Source organism: Cydia amplana, chromosome 24 (assembly GCF_948474715.1).
Source record: "Cydia amplana chromosome 24, ilCydAmpl1.1, whole genome shotgun sequence".
NCBI lineage: Eukaryota > Metazoa > Arthropoda > Insecta > Lepidoptera > Tortricidae > Cydia > Cydia amplana.
Window position 1 is genome coordinate 5548841 of NC_086092.1, and position 13095 is coordinate 5561935.

Below are 13095 nucleotides of genomic sequence, written 5' to 3' on the forward strand. Positions count from 1 at the left end.
GGTCCTGTGAACCAGTCAAGACGTTAAGGCGACGCCTCGCACTAATACCGTTAAGGCGATGCATTACATTCAATATTTTATCAATGTATATTATATTTATAATTATTACCTAAGTTTTTAGTTTTTAAAGCTAAGTTAATATCGTTAATTTACTTAATTATATTGTTTATGTAACACTACGTTACAACTTATAATATAAAAGTTTTACTTGTTTAAAAATACATATGTATATAAAATAAATAAATATTTGGGGATATTCTTGCACAGACGATCGACCTTGTACTATAACTACATTCGGTTCTAGGCGATGATATAACTAGATAGGTATTTAATTAGATAAATACATACTTAGATACAGAATACATTCATAACTCAGAAACAAATATACGTGTAAAGCACACAAATAAATGTTCTTGCCGGAATTCGAACACGAGGTTCCATCTTCATAGGCAGGTTTATTACCGACTGGACAAGGTGATCGTTTATTATATTCTTTTAAAATTACTTCGAGAAATACAAAAACCTACCACCTTAATATACAGGCTGCTAAAGTGTGGATTAAGAATACAATTTATAAGCAATGAGAAATGCATTTTATATTTGCATGTTTATACAGTATTTTATACAATAATGAGGCTTAGCGTTTGCCGCATCCGCATCCGCTGGAGCCGCCGATCTGCTGCGTGATGGCGACGCAGTCCCCGCAGCCGTAGCACACCGGCGCCGAGCCGCTGGTGTCGAACTTGCCCTCGAACGCCACCGCGGTCAGGTACGGCAGCTCGCCGGACAGGTCCAGGTCGCCGGACAAGTCCAGGTCCGTGGCGACGGCGATGCCGGACGGCACGACGGGGCCGATAGCCTGTATGTTCAGGTCGCCGCCGCTGCTGGGGATGCTGATCGATTGGCAGCTGCAGCCGCACTTCTGTCCAGCAATACTCTAAAACAAACAAGAGTTATACGTATAAGTACAAAGTCATGTACCTCATTCTGATCATAAAGTAAGCGAATTAGACTTAGAAACAGCAATATATTGAAAATATAATGGCTTTAGTCAAATAAACATATACCATACCATTACCATACAATTTGTTTCCCTATTCTAACATATTGCAAATAAATTTAACGCTCATGAAAATTTGATTTTACTGGTTTAGCATTTTACAGGTTTGGCTAATCAAGAGCGAATCTAGATTAATTCATCTCGTATAAATAATAGGTACCTATACAGTTTTTTATGTTTTAGAAATGTATCTGTCTATTAAAATGCACTTAAATTTATGTAGATTAAGTTAGTTTCGTAACTATACAAACCTGAAACCATTGTAGGTATGTTTTTTTAAAGTGAATCTTTTATTTTATCGCCCCAACTTTTTTTGACCTGACCTGTATAGCAAATCGCATAACATAATTACAGCATTAGTAAAATTCTACTTTATTTCTAGTGCTTAGAGTTCATAGTCTTTAAAATAAGCATCAATCGGACTGAGGTATAAATATTCGGATTAAATAAAAAATATAAATCAGATTATTATACGTAGGAGGAACTTGATATGTACATACCTGTACTAAAAAGGCAAAAGCGCAAATGATGGCAACTTTGAAAACCATTTTTGCTTCTTCCTAAGTCTGTTCACAAACCAAGAATGAATAATTAGGTTAAAGCCTCCGTATTTTATACTACAATTGTATCCTTCTTACTTCACAAAGAAAACAATTAATTATGTTACCAAATTGTATTTTATCACGAATATTTCAGTAACGATATTTTGACACTGAGATTCATTAAGTATATTTAGTCAGCAAGTCAGTTCTGTGTTATCGCTGACCTATTTCTTCATTACGCACATGAAGTCAGTATAAAAGAGTCTTCAAAATACAGGGACATCATTCTAAGTTCTTTGTTTAAAGAATATTAGTATTTTTACTGAAATGTCTCGCTTCGTAGTCCTCGCTATCTTCGTTCAGGCGTGCCTGCTCCAGGTAAACAAATCTGTACAGTTTACATAAGTGTTATATTTTATATTATAAGGTAAACGCAATAGTGCTCGACGCGGTCCCAGTACATGTCATCTTGGAAATTAAGTCATTGTCAATAGAGGTGACAGCAGGGTGTCAGCTATTGGACATTAGCATGTCGAGCACTTGTACGTTTACCTTAGGTACCTGACCAATGGTTTTCCATTAAAAAAGCAACATGTGAGGTTTTCAACCTGTTTAGTGACAAGGGTGCGTAGCCCACATGCCAATCGTTTACGCTCCCTCACTAATAGGGAAGAGTGTTAGAGACACATAAAGCGTTTCGTCATCGTAGCGCAAGCGATGAATTGACCCCTTGGCTATTAGGCCTCCTGATATTTTTGAGGATCGTAAGCTTTTCATCTGATCCTTTTGTTGCATATTATAACCGTTAGAACAATTTTTATACCATCAATAAGCATTTAATAATATCGTATTAACTCAGAATAATAGCTCAAGATACTAAGCCTCTAATTATTTTGACTCGGGACCGTCATTATTTTACGTTACATTTTGTATGTTTGCTGTTAAATATTACATTCCTAAAAATAATTTATTTACGTAAATTAATTTCATATTAATGGCCTTGTTTATTTATCACAGATGGCTCTGAGCCAGACTTGCGGTTGCAACCAGTACTCATATGGTTCGTCCGGACTGAGCTCACAGAGCTGCGGCTCGTACGGCGGCACCGGCACCGGCCAGGTGGGCGTGTCCGGCAACATCGACGCGTGCGGCAACACCTGCGTGGTCGGCTCCGTGCCCGTGCTCGGCTCCGTCGACTTCGGCGGATGCGTGCCCGCCTGCGGCTCCGTGTCCATCCAGGGACAGTGCGGATGCGGATGTCAGTGATTTTTCTAATTTGACTTAAGGAATTTGTAATAAAAAATATATTAAATAATTTGTTTTATTGCTATAGTTTAGACAAAAAAGATTAAAATAAAATCATGGACCTAGAATATTACGGACGGACTGTCACCTAAGACAAACTGTGACACTGCAATGGCGGACGGTTTGAATGTGTGCGTGTAGACGAGTGTTACCATGTAACACAAATTCTCCCCTAATGGTGAAACAATTATTTTTAACATCGTCCTTGTTTTCAAATAAAAAAATTAGGACAGTTTTACGTTAGACAATAAAATAGGTGTGTACGTATCTGATTTTATAGGTCTTGAAAATGCGCAATATTGCACAATTACTTTGTGCAAACATTATTTTCAATACCTAATGATATTTAGCATCGTAATGAAATCAGTTCGTCATGTTTTTTTTAATTTATACATTTAACTTGAAACATATCTGGTTTTCAACAAAAAAATTATAATACATAACAAACAAACGTTAAGTATCGCTCCTTAGTATCGGGAAATTACCATACCGACCTAGTTTGAAATGCATAATCAATAATTTAACCATTTACCTAAATGATCTCTTAATACATAATGATTTAATAAGAAGGGTATCAATTACCCTACTTTCGGGAAATTACCCTATTCATGTTACTGGTCACACTCCTGTTTTGCAGTTTGATAATTTATAAACAACAAATTATAGTGATTTTACGTACTAATTGATAAACTTAAGTATGAAAAGTTATTCCGTAACTTTTTTTCTTTCGATCGGTACAATTCTAGCAGGATTTAGCTACGCATGCCGGCATATTTTATATCTTTCTTCGACATGTTTACTTCAATGACGTTTCGATTCGTCTGACGGCAAACTGGTGGATGTGGGCTGTCAATGTGTGTGTGTCACGCGTAAATACTTAGAAACTGGTGGATGTTGGAATCACAGTTGTGTTGTAAGCGAAACTCTGTCCGTAATATTATAGGTTCATGAATAAAATATAATTATATCTCCAAATATCAAGAGGAAAATTCATTCTAAAAGTGAATTTGAAGTGAATTTATGACAACGCTAAGTTAAAGTAAAGGATGACTCACACTAGGCTAGCTCGGCCGGGCCCGTGCCGAAGCATCCAACATGTCATTTTCTCTGACGGCTGATCGGCGACACGTAGTGCTTTCCATTGAAAACGAAGCGCCGAAAGCTCCGGCCCGGCCCCGGCCTGGTCTATTGTGAGACATCCTTAAAAGTTAACCGTGAGCCAAACACGAACGTGCACTAGAAGCAAACAGAATTATCTATCTACTGGAATTTCATCTTGATCATCATATCTGCATGTACATTGAATAATCTTTCCTTGATGCCACCTCGCTGGGTAATTGTATAATTGACGAACATACGACCCTTTTGAAAGGGGAACGCGGATAAAAGAGGTAGGTTCGGAATAGAAATATTTTCCAAGTGATACACAGCCTGAAACAAATGAGGGAAATTTATCACTTATAGTTATAAATTTATCACGTAATTATACATGTACTTACAGTAATATGTAACCTACCTTGCTCCCCACTGGGTAATATTGCCAATAATTACTTATATCGACCGGGATATTTATTTTTATTTATTTATTTAGAAATTTAAATCAGGTCCATATTACAAATACTTACAGACTAACATACATATGAATCGTGATTACCTTTTGTATTGTTTTCTTTTGTATTGTTTGAGCTCCCGATATTTCGAAGCAGTTACATGCATCTTGTTCACAGCAAGGTAATCACGGTTCATATTCCGGTCGATATAGTCTAGTGAAACTAACCGTGAATCATTCAAAACTGTTATTGCCAATAATGATTTCTAATAATAAGTATAAGCACTCACCTTTGGAAACGGACATTTTCTATAAGCATGGTCAAGTTTTTCCTTAACAAAGGCGCCGAGAACATCGTTAAATAAAAAATCGCAAAGATTATAATGCCCCTCCACAAAACTGCGACGATACTCGTTGCTTAGGAACTCATAGAGATACCAGTTTACCTGTAAAATACAATTACAGTCTGTCAGAGGGAGACTTACAAAAATACGTTTTGCATTAAAACTTTGCATGCGTGCTTTTGGCATTTAAGCCCGCCTTTTGTACGATAAGTTTAATTTTGGTGCAATAATGATTAAATAAATAAATATGTATGTAGTTAAGGACTTGGTTAATTGACGCACAAGTGTGCCCCCTATATTTCCATTTCTCGGAATCCTCGGAACTCGCAGTATGCAATCTACAGTAAGTAGATTAGACTTAGTAGTCAAATTATCATTAAAAAGTAAATAGAGAAAAATCTTACGCAAATTGCAAATCGGTAGCTCTTTTGATCCTTCGATGAAAACCATACGTTTATCCTATCTGATAGGAGAAAAAAATTAAATACTTTCTGATGGAAGAAAAATTTGAGAAACTTACGGTAACATTATTTCCAAGAGGTTCTAAGATCTCAAAGTGCGCACTGAGATAGTGTGTCGGGTCCCGGCGGTTGTGTCGTCGCGCACTCACATTCATGTACGCTATATACTTGGGGTTGTAGTAAGTTAGTTCGATATGTTCAAAATCGGCAGAGTAAACCTTAAACATAATTTTTAATAATTAATAAATATCTTGAATTGAATTGAATAATTAGTATAATATTATGGCACTGTAGTGCTGGTAACCATACCTACCACTTACTGTTACGAACCGGAAGTAGGCTAAAACCCCGGTTAAGATGTGTATTGTGTGTAAAGCGATGTGTTAGCATGAAAAAGTTATCAAATCTTGTGAAAAGTGGCTCGTGTCCCGCTTTACGGTGTATGGGCATTTCTATTTAAAGTTGTACCATGACTCACTTGACGAGTTGAAAATATAATTTGGGTTATTTGGTACTTTTTCATGTAATTATATGAGTAAATATATTCTAGTTTACCAAACACTAAAGAGAATCGTCATATTTTTAGGATAAATCAGTTAAAATTAATATTTAATAGGATGAGGGAGGTTTTTTGCGGTCCGTTTGGTTACAAATAGTTTTTGATGTAGTAAGTAAACGACATACTTGAAGCAAATATTTTTATGTTCAAAGCTTAGAACTGTTAATAAACAAACTAAAAACAATCATTATTGACCGATTTAGAACAAACATTTTTCATAAAAGGGAACTTTAGGTGGTTTGGTTACGAGGTGACCCCAAATCGTACCTTATTTTTAGGTTTATTAAATAGTTATTGGTATTACTGCCATGTGACGAATAACAATCATTAGAATTAACAAAACATGTGATTATTGTCAAAAAAAATAAATATTTTAGCTTTTAAACATTAAATAAACAATAAAGTCCGTCAACCAAATCTTGTCAGTAGTAAAAGGCGGCAAATTTGAAAAATCGCGGGTTAGCAACACTGTGTTCGAATAATTCCAAAATGCGTGTCATCTGTGTTTTATCTGTGGAATGTGGATCGTGAAATTCGTGAACGACAGCCGTCACCTTATTTGTTTTCATTTGGTTTTCATTCTGAATCGTTTCTGTTTCAAGAGATATTTCTGCTGTCACCATTAAATACTAATACATTAAATGAGAATAAGCAAAGCTAAGGGGCCTACAATGTACAATCATGCTCGTTGATGGTAAACATTACTAAAAATTGAGGTTATGACAAGTACATGGAAGAACTCTTTCGAACTTTTAAGATTATGTTCAGTTTTTTTGTTTTAGGGTTAAAAGGCATAAATAAAATTAAAACGTATGCCTAAATCTATCCAACAAGACCATAAATTGTGTCCTGGAAACCGTCCATAGGCCCACATGTCTAATATTTTCAGCAATCAGTTGTGACTATTTACAAAGATGCAATAGAATACTACAGAGTATTATGCTTGGTTGAAGTGACCCGGTAACATTGGTAACTTCATTATATTTTTTCAAATAATGACCTGAATTATAGTGTAAGCTAAAGTGACCCTTATCTTATTTACCTTTAAATTAAATAAACACCCAAATATCAGTTGTTTTATTTTCAATATGTAATCCTATTTTACAATATATACCAATCAAAAAAATTACACAGGTATGTCATATTCATCCAGAAGAGTACACTAATTTACATTAACAAGTGGCATATTATATTGTAATTAATTGTTTTTAATTTCTTTTAGTAATACACTGTATATATCTTGTTTGTAAATAAATGATTTTTCCATTTGATAAGTAAATAAAGTTTAATAACAAATATATGCACTATCTAATTATCTGCATTTTGATATGATTTTATTTTAGTAAACTTAGAAGACATAGATAGGGAACAAAGAGAATATAAGCACTACGATAGGGAGTTGTTTTTGATATCTTCAAATTTGTTCATCATTTTGATTAACATTGTTTTAACATCGCTTTTAATTTGTCCGTCCGTTTCAAATTTTTTCAATAAACCGCGAGTGACAATTTGAATTGGCGTACGCAGGGCGCGCTCAGCGGAAAAAAAAATTCCTTTGGTTCGACGTACATTGCTGCTTTTCTTAGCGCAATACTGCTCTTTGAGTGTTGCCCTACTTTAGTTTGCTTTACATTGCTACTGACAAGATTTGGTTGACGGACTATAATAAATACTTTTGAAAACAAGGGGACATTTCCAAATGGACACCCATGTAACTTAATGGACAAAGTAAAGACGAGATCACAATTATCAAAAATTTACACAAATACTCAGTGAATGATAAAAGGACTACAATATATGTACTAAAATCAGTAGATAGAGTTTTAAACATAATAAAACTCAATATTACTTCATAAAATATTACTTATTAATTGCACATGAATTAAATAAGTACAGACAAAGTCACGGTAAAAACTACATATACTCAATGTGCGTGCGACTTTACCGTGTCCGTTTGGTTACATTTTTCTAGTCCGGCTATATGTTACGCTTCAAATTGTTACCAAACGGACGTAACGATTTGTCTGGGCCAGAATTAAACATATTCAAAATAATACAAAACTAACCACAATATTCAACTTATTTACTTGAAAAATAACTGTATGAGACATAGTTTTATTTATTATAAACAGTATTTCAGTTACTTAAGGTTTAAGCTGCATAAACTGTTGAACAAAACGGACAAAACATTGAGTAAAATTACATGTCAACACCAGCAGGCCACGATGGTCGCGATTTTGACCGTTTAAAATCAAATTGAACGTTTAAATAAGCTTTATCTATGGTCACAGGTTTGCCAGGATAAAATAAAACCTAAAATGTTGGTAAAAAATATTTCGCTACTTGGCGAAAACTGCGTAACCAACCCGGACTATGTCCGATTCGCTGTTTTGGGAGGACAACGGTTTTATCGAATTTAGACCCTATTATTGATGTTTTTAAAGCTGTTTTTCATCAATTACACATTTTTCAACATTTAAACTATGCCAGGAATGCATTACTTGGTGTTGCCTTCATAGAAAAAATATGTGTAAAAGTCCATCAAAAGTTGAAGTCGCTGAAGGGGACAGTACTACGGGGTGATTTTATCATATCTAAAAACCTGATTTTAAGTAAGAAAAAAGTAATTTATTGAGCATTAAACTTAATAAATGATGTGTCCATATAATATATTTCAACAAAAAACATCATTTACCCAGTTAAAAAATTCGTCTTAAGAGTAAATCGCAAAAAATGTAAGGGGACATGCGAAAAAGTCGAGGGTACAACTTTAAATAGAAATGCCCGTATACAAATTCCTTGGTAGGAATTCGCCACAACAGTGGCCTGGAATATATGTCTACCTGTCCCTTTAAATCACCTAATACAGTTAGAAATAAGTTTTAGGCAACAATTTCATTTTTGGTACAAGCTTTTATCGCTGACTGTACTTTTCTTACGACGACAACTAATACTCATCGAGACAATTCTAAAAACCCCTAACACAATTAGGTTGCGTTGCGTTGTTTCATCACAGAGTTCCTATGGCCACCTCCTGTCTCCGTCATCAGATCTGCTCAATTGTACCATATTATTCCATTGTCACCCGACTTACATGTGTATGCAAAATTTCAGCTCAATCGGAAACCGGGAAGTGGATCAAATTTAACTTGCAAGATTTGATTACAGACCGACAACGGGACAGGTGAAACTAAATAAAAGCTTGTAAAAGATGGGTACTCAAACTCGCACATGAGATACTGTCGAGATGATTTTTATATCGTGTCTTGTGCGACAGAATCGACTTATTGTTATACGCTCAACGTTTCGCACCAAAACAAGTGAAAGCCAAGTTTTCGCGCCCTGCTGCACACCTCTCAGGTATTTCGTTCGTCCAACTAATTGCCTCTACATCGCTAAAATATTTAAGCGATAGAGATGTAGATAAAGAAATTTCGCTTTTCGCAGTAGGTTCAGAGAACTATCTTACCCGTTTCTTAGCAGCCAAAATGGCCGCCGTAAAGCACGCCGCGAGAAGCAGGGTGGAGCCGTAACATATCGTCCGATATGTCATGATGTTGTTTATATTATAAATTTTTCGCGACGAAAAAAGCAAACGCCCTTCAAGTAATAACCTACCATTGTTGAACATTACAATCTCTAAATTAGTAATATAAATCCGAGCCAGTAGTGCATGCTAACTAAGACTTAAACTCGACAGTGTGTGTTGAATCACGCATGATAGAGGATTCCGTACATTAATACAGTAGGAAAAAAGGTAGGTCTCAAATCAACATAGTGTTTACAAAGAGCGTTGTATCTAAAATTTCTTTTTGGGCACAAGCTTTTATCGCTGTCTGTACTTTTCTTTCAACAGGCAACACCTATGGTGTTGCAGGCGTCCATGCTACGGAGGCTGCTTACCATTAGGCGGGCCGCAAGCTTGTTTGCCACCGACATAGTAGGTATATAAATAAATAAAGTTAAGAAACGGACAAATAATATGACATAAAAAGGCTCCCCGTTTTTGCCATTTCGGCCACGGCACTCTGATCCTATACGTATGCATCCATTACCTATAATGACATAAACGGAATAAATGCATAAACGTAATGTTTATTCTACCCAGTGTGCCGTGACTAAATTTGCCAAACAGTCTGGCCACCCGTAGTTTTAATATACTTAATTAGAATAATTAGCAAACTTATAATATAAACGTTTTCCTTGTTTAAAAATACATATGTATATAAAATAAATAAATATTTGGGGATATTCTTGCACAGACGATTGACCTTGTACTATAACTACATTCGGTTCCAGGCGATGATATAACTAGATAGGTATTTAATTAAATAAATACATACTTAGATACAGAATGCATCCATAACTCAGAAACAAATATACGTGTTAAGCACACAAATAAATGTTCTTACCGGGATTCGAACACGAGGTTCCATCATCATAGGCAGGTTTATTATACCGACTGGGCAAGGTGATCGTTTATTATATTCTTTTAAAATTACTTCGAGAAAGACAAAAACCTACCACCTAAATATACAGGCTGCGAAAGTGTGGATTTAAAATACAATTTATAAGCAACGAGAAATGCATTTTATATTTGCATGTTTATAGAGTAGGTGTTTTACACAATAATGAGGCTTTAGCGTTTGCCGCATCCGCATCCGCTGGAGCCGCCGATCTGCTGCGTGATGGCGACGCAGTCCCCGCAGCCGTAGCACACCGGCGCCGAGCCGCTGGTGTCGAACTTGCCCTCGAACGCCACCGCGCTCAGGTACGGCAGCGCGCCGGACAGGTCCAGGTCGCCGGACAGGTCCAGGTCCGTGGCGACGGCGATGCCGGACGGCACGATGGGGCTGATAGCCTGTATGTTCAGGTCGCCGCCGCTGCTGGGGATGCTGATGGACTGGCATTGGCAACCACAGCTTCTCTGAGCGGCAATGCTCTACAAACAACGTACTTAGTAGTGATATAGATTGACTCGTGAAAGAGCTCAAGAGGCTTTGTAAAAAATATTAAATTTAGATTTTTTATTTTAACCCTACTAGTACCTGTATCAAAAAATTAATAAATGAAAACAATGAATTATCGGGAAAGGACATAGCATAGGATACTTTTTTCTCACCGAAATTATTGTCATATTAAGCAGACGAGATTGCGGACAAATGCTAATTGTTTATATTTTTAATAAACTTAACTTCTCATGTTAAATCTTTTACTATCTTATTCAAAAGATTGTTGAAATATTCAAGCCTTGATTAGTCTTGAGGAACAGACAATTCATAACAATAAAATTTATAAAATAATTATCTTCGTGGTTGACTGGTAGAAAATGCCTCAAGGCATTAAGTCCGCCCTTTGTACTTTTTACTTGTTCTTGTGTAATAGTTTAAAATAAATAAATATTTTCGCTATTCCTTCCAAAATGGAATAGTAAAAGTCTAATTAACAAAAAAAACATACCTGGACCAAAAAGGCAAAAGCGCAGATGACAACAACCTTAGATGCCATTTTCTAAGTTTCTGGTTTCTTTCACAAACGTAGAATGATTATTCAGGTTAAAGTTCTCATATTTTATAGTGTTCTGTTTTTTATTACTTAACTTAAAAAAACTATTAAGTATGTTACAAATTGTTTTTTATCTCACATATTTAGGTAACGATGTTATGAAACTAAGAACCAATTAAGTAATTTTGTAAGAGAGTATACAGTTATTTCCGCGTTATCGCTGACCTATTTCTACATTTCGTACTTAATGGCAGTATAAAAGGATTTTCCATTTGTAGGGAATTCATTCTAATATCTTTGTTTAAAGAATATTAGTGTTTCTTGTAAAATGTCTCGCTTCGTAGTCCTCGCTATCTTCGTCCAGGCTTGCCTGCTCCAGGTAAACATTTTTTTTTAATTTAGGTGTTATTATAACAAATATACGTATAGTTAATCAAAATAATGACAAATTTTGACGACCGGTCTGGCCTAGTGGGTAGTGACCCTGCCTGTGAAACCGATGGTCCTGGGTTCGAATCCCGGTAAGGGCATTTATTTGTGTGATGAGCACAGATATTTGTTCCTGAGTCATGGGTGTTTTCTATGTATATAAGTATGTGTTTAGACAGATATATAAGTAAGTATATCGTCGCCTAGCACCCATAGTAAGTACAAGCTTTGCTTAGTTTGGGGCTAGGTTGATCTGTGTAAGATGTCCCCTAATAAAAAATAAACTATTTTGGACGTTTAGAGCATTCCAATAGTATACTTTGAAAATCTATAAGCTGGTACTTATGCTACTAGCTATGTATAAGATTTGAGTTCAAAATAAAATTCGGGTAATTAGTGTTTTTTTTCGGGGTTTTTAACGATATTAAGCATTTGTTTAAAGTGGTTGCAATGACATAAAGTCTTCGATCTCTTAAAGTTACATTCGGATGACCCTGCAGCAGTATTACTGTTGCGGCATTGCTGCAGGTGTAAATGTAGTGGCTGTGTTTATTTTCTTGATAAAATATGTACGCTCGCTGCTGCATTACTGCCGTTTTTAGAACAAGCCGTCACTCATTTTATCAAGGAAATTGACAATGCTGAAAAAGTAATGCTGCTGCGATCCCAATGTCACCTGTATGTATGATTCCAAAGGAAGAGGATCAAATTATGACCTGTTTTATTGCAGATATGTGATTTTACGATCTAAGGTCGAAAAATACGATAAATAGCGTGAATAATTTTTAATATTTTATTAATTATTTTTTCTACCAGATGGTTCTGAGCCAGAACTGCGGCTGCAACCAAATCTCGTACGGCTGCAACCAATACGGCGGCACCGGTACCGGCCAGGTGGGCGTGTCCGGCAACATCGACGCGTGCGGCAACACATGCGTGGTCGGCTCCGTGCCCGTGCTCGGCTCCGTCGACTTCGGCGGATGCGTGCCCGCCCGCGGCTCCCTGTCCATCTGCGGACAGTGCGGATGCGGATGCAATTAAATCAGGATGCTGTTATAGTGGAATTGTCTTTTTTTATTAAACGGCTCATTACTTTTTAAATGTTTGTTTTGTAATCATTGTTCCTTGAGAAGCCAAATAGTCAAGTGACTTGAACCTGAATTTTAAAATTCTTGTCTAATACATATGTATAAGTGTATATTAATCGATACACTTATATCGTTGTCCCTTAATGTAACTATTTTTAGAGGTTACTCCAAATATATTTAACCATTTTTTTCCATCACTACCATAAACTCTAGGTCAAAAACATCTTTGTAAAAAACTATTCGCCATCAAAAA

The 13095-nt window shown here is 36.0% G+C and overlaps 3 protein-coding genes across 5 annotated transcripts; 2 read left to right on the top strand and 1 right to left on the bottom strand.

Moving 5' to 3' along the window:
- Positions 1–570: 570 nt before the first annotated feature.
- LOC134659258 (chorion class high-cysteine HCB protein 13-like) lies at positions 571–11351 on the bottom strand. 3 transcript variants are annotated; one of them, XM_063514905.1, is made up of 2 exons: positions 11281–11339; positions 571–937 (listed from the first exon to the last, which is right to left on the bottom strand). In XM_063514905.1, exons 1-2 carry the CDS (start codon positions 11326–11328, stop codon positions 638–640), a joined length of 348 nt encoding a protein of 115 aa, XP_063370975.1. In that variant the 5' UTR covers positions 11329–11339; the 3' UTR covers positions 571–637. The 3 variants fall into 3 exon arrangements, with proteins under 3 accessions (XP_063370975.1, XP_063370974.1, XP_063370972.1); XM_063514904.1 differs by lacking the exon at positions 11281–11339 and adding an exon at positions 1561–1649; XM_063514902.1 differs by lacking the exon at positions 571–937 and adding an exon at positions 10459–10762 and having other exon boundaries at positions 11281–11351.
- LOC134659268 (chorion class CA protein ERA.1-like) lies at positions 1893–2880 on the top strand. Its single transcript, XM_063514916.1, has 2 exons — positions 1893–1980; positions 2620–2880. Exons 1-2 carry the CDS (start codon positions 1930–1932, stop codon positions 2866–2868), a joined length of 300 nt encoding a protein of 99 aa, XP_063370986.1. The 5' UTR covers positions 1893–1929; the 3' UTR covers positions 2869–2880.
- Positions 11352–11548: 197 nt separating the features above from the next.
- LOC134659271 (chorion class high-cysteine HCA protein 12-like) lies at positions 11549–12849 on the top strand. Its single transcript, XM_063514922.1, has 2 exons — positions 11549–11704; positions 12571–12849. The coding sequence occupies exons 1-2, from the start codon at positions 11654–11656 to the stop codon at positions 12793–12795; spliced, it is 276 nt and encodes a 91-aa protein (XP_063370992.1). The 5' UTR covers positions 11549–11653; the 3' UTR covers positions 12796–12849.
- The last annotated feature ends 246 nt before the right edge of the window (positions 12850–13095 follow it).

What these genes read in the sequence shown, in the direction of transcription:
- LOC134659258 (XM_063514902.1), bottom strand. Translation starts at nt 11,328, where the DNA reads ATGGCATCTAAGGTTGTTGTCATCTGCGCTTTTGCCTTTTTGGTCCAG. An exon ending in CTTTTGCCTTTTTGGTCCAG is followed by an intron (nt 10,763 to 11,280) that starts GTATGTTTTTTT and finishes CGTTGTTTGTAG; the next exon opens with AGCATTGCCGCTCAGAGAAG.
- LOC134659271 (XM_063514922.1), top strand. Translation starts at nt 11,654, where the DNA reads ATGTCTCGCTTCGTAGTCCTCGCTATCTTCGTCCAGGCTTGCCTGCTC. An exon ending in TCCAGGCTTGCCTGCTCCAG is followed by an intron (nt 11,705 to 12,570) that starts GTAAACATTTTT and finishes TTTTTCTACCAG; the next exon opens with ATGGTTCTGAGCCAGAACTG.
- LOC134659268 (XM_063514916.1), top strand. Translation starts at nt 1,930, where the DNA reads ATGTCTCGCTTCGTAGTCCTCGCTATCTTCGTTCAGGCGTGCCTGCTC. An exon ending in TTCAGGCGTGCCTGCTCCAG is followed by an intron (nt 1,981 to 2,619) that starts GTAAACAAATCT and finishes TATTTATCACAG; the next exon opens with ATGGCTCTGAGCCAGACTTG.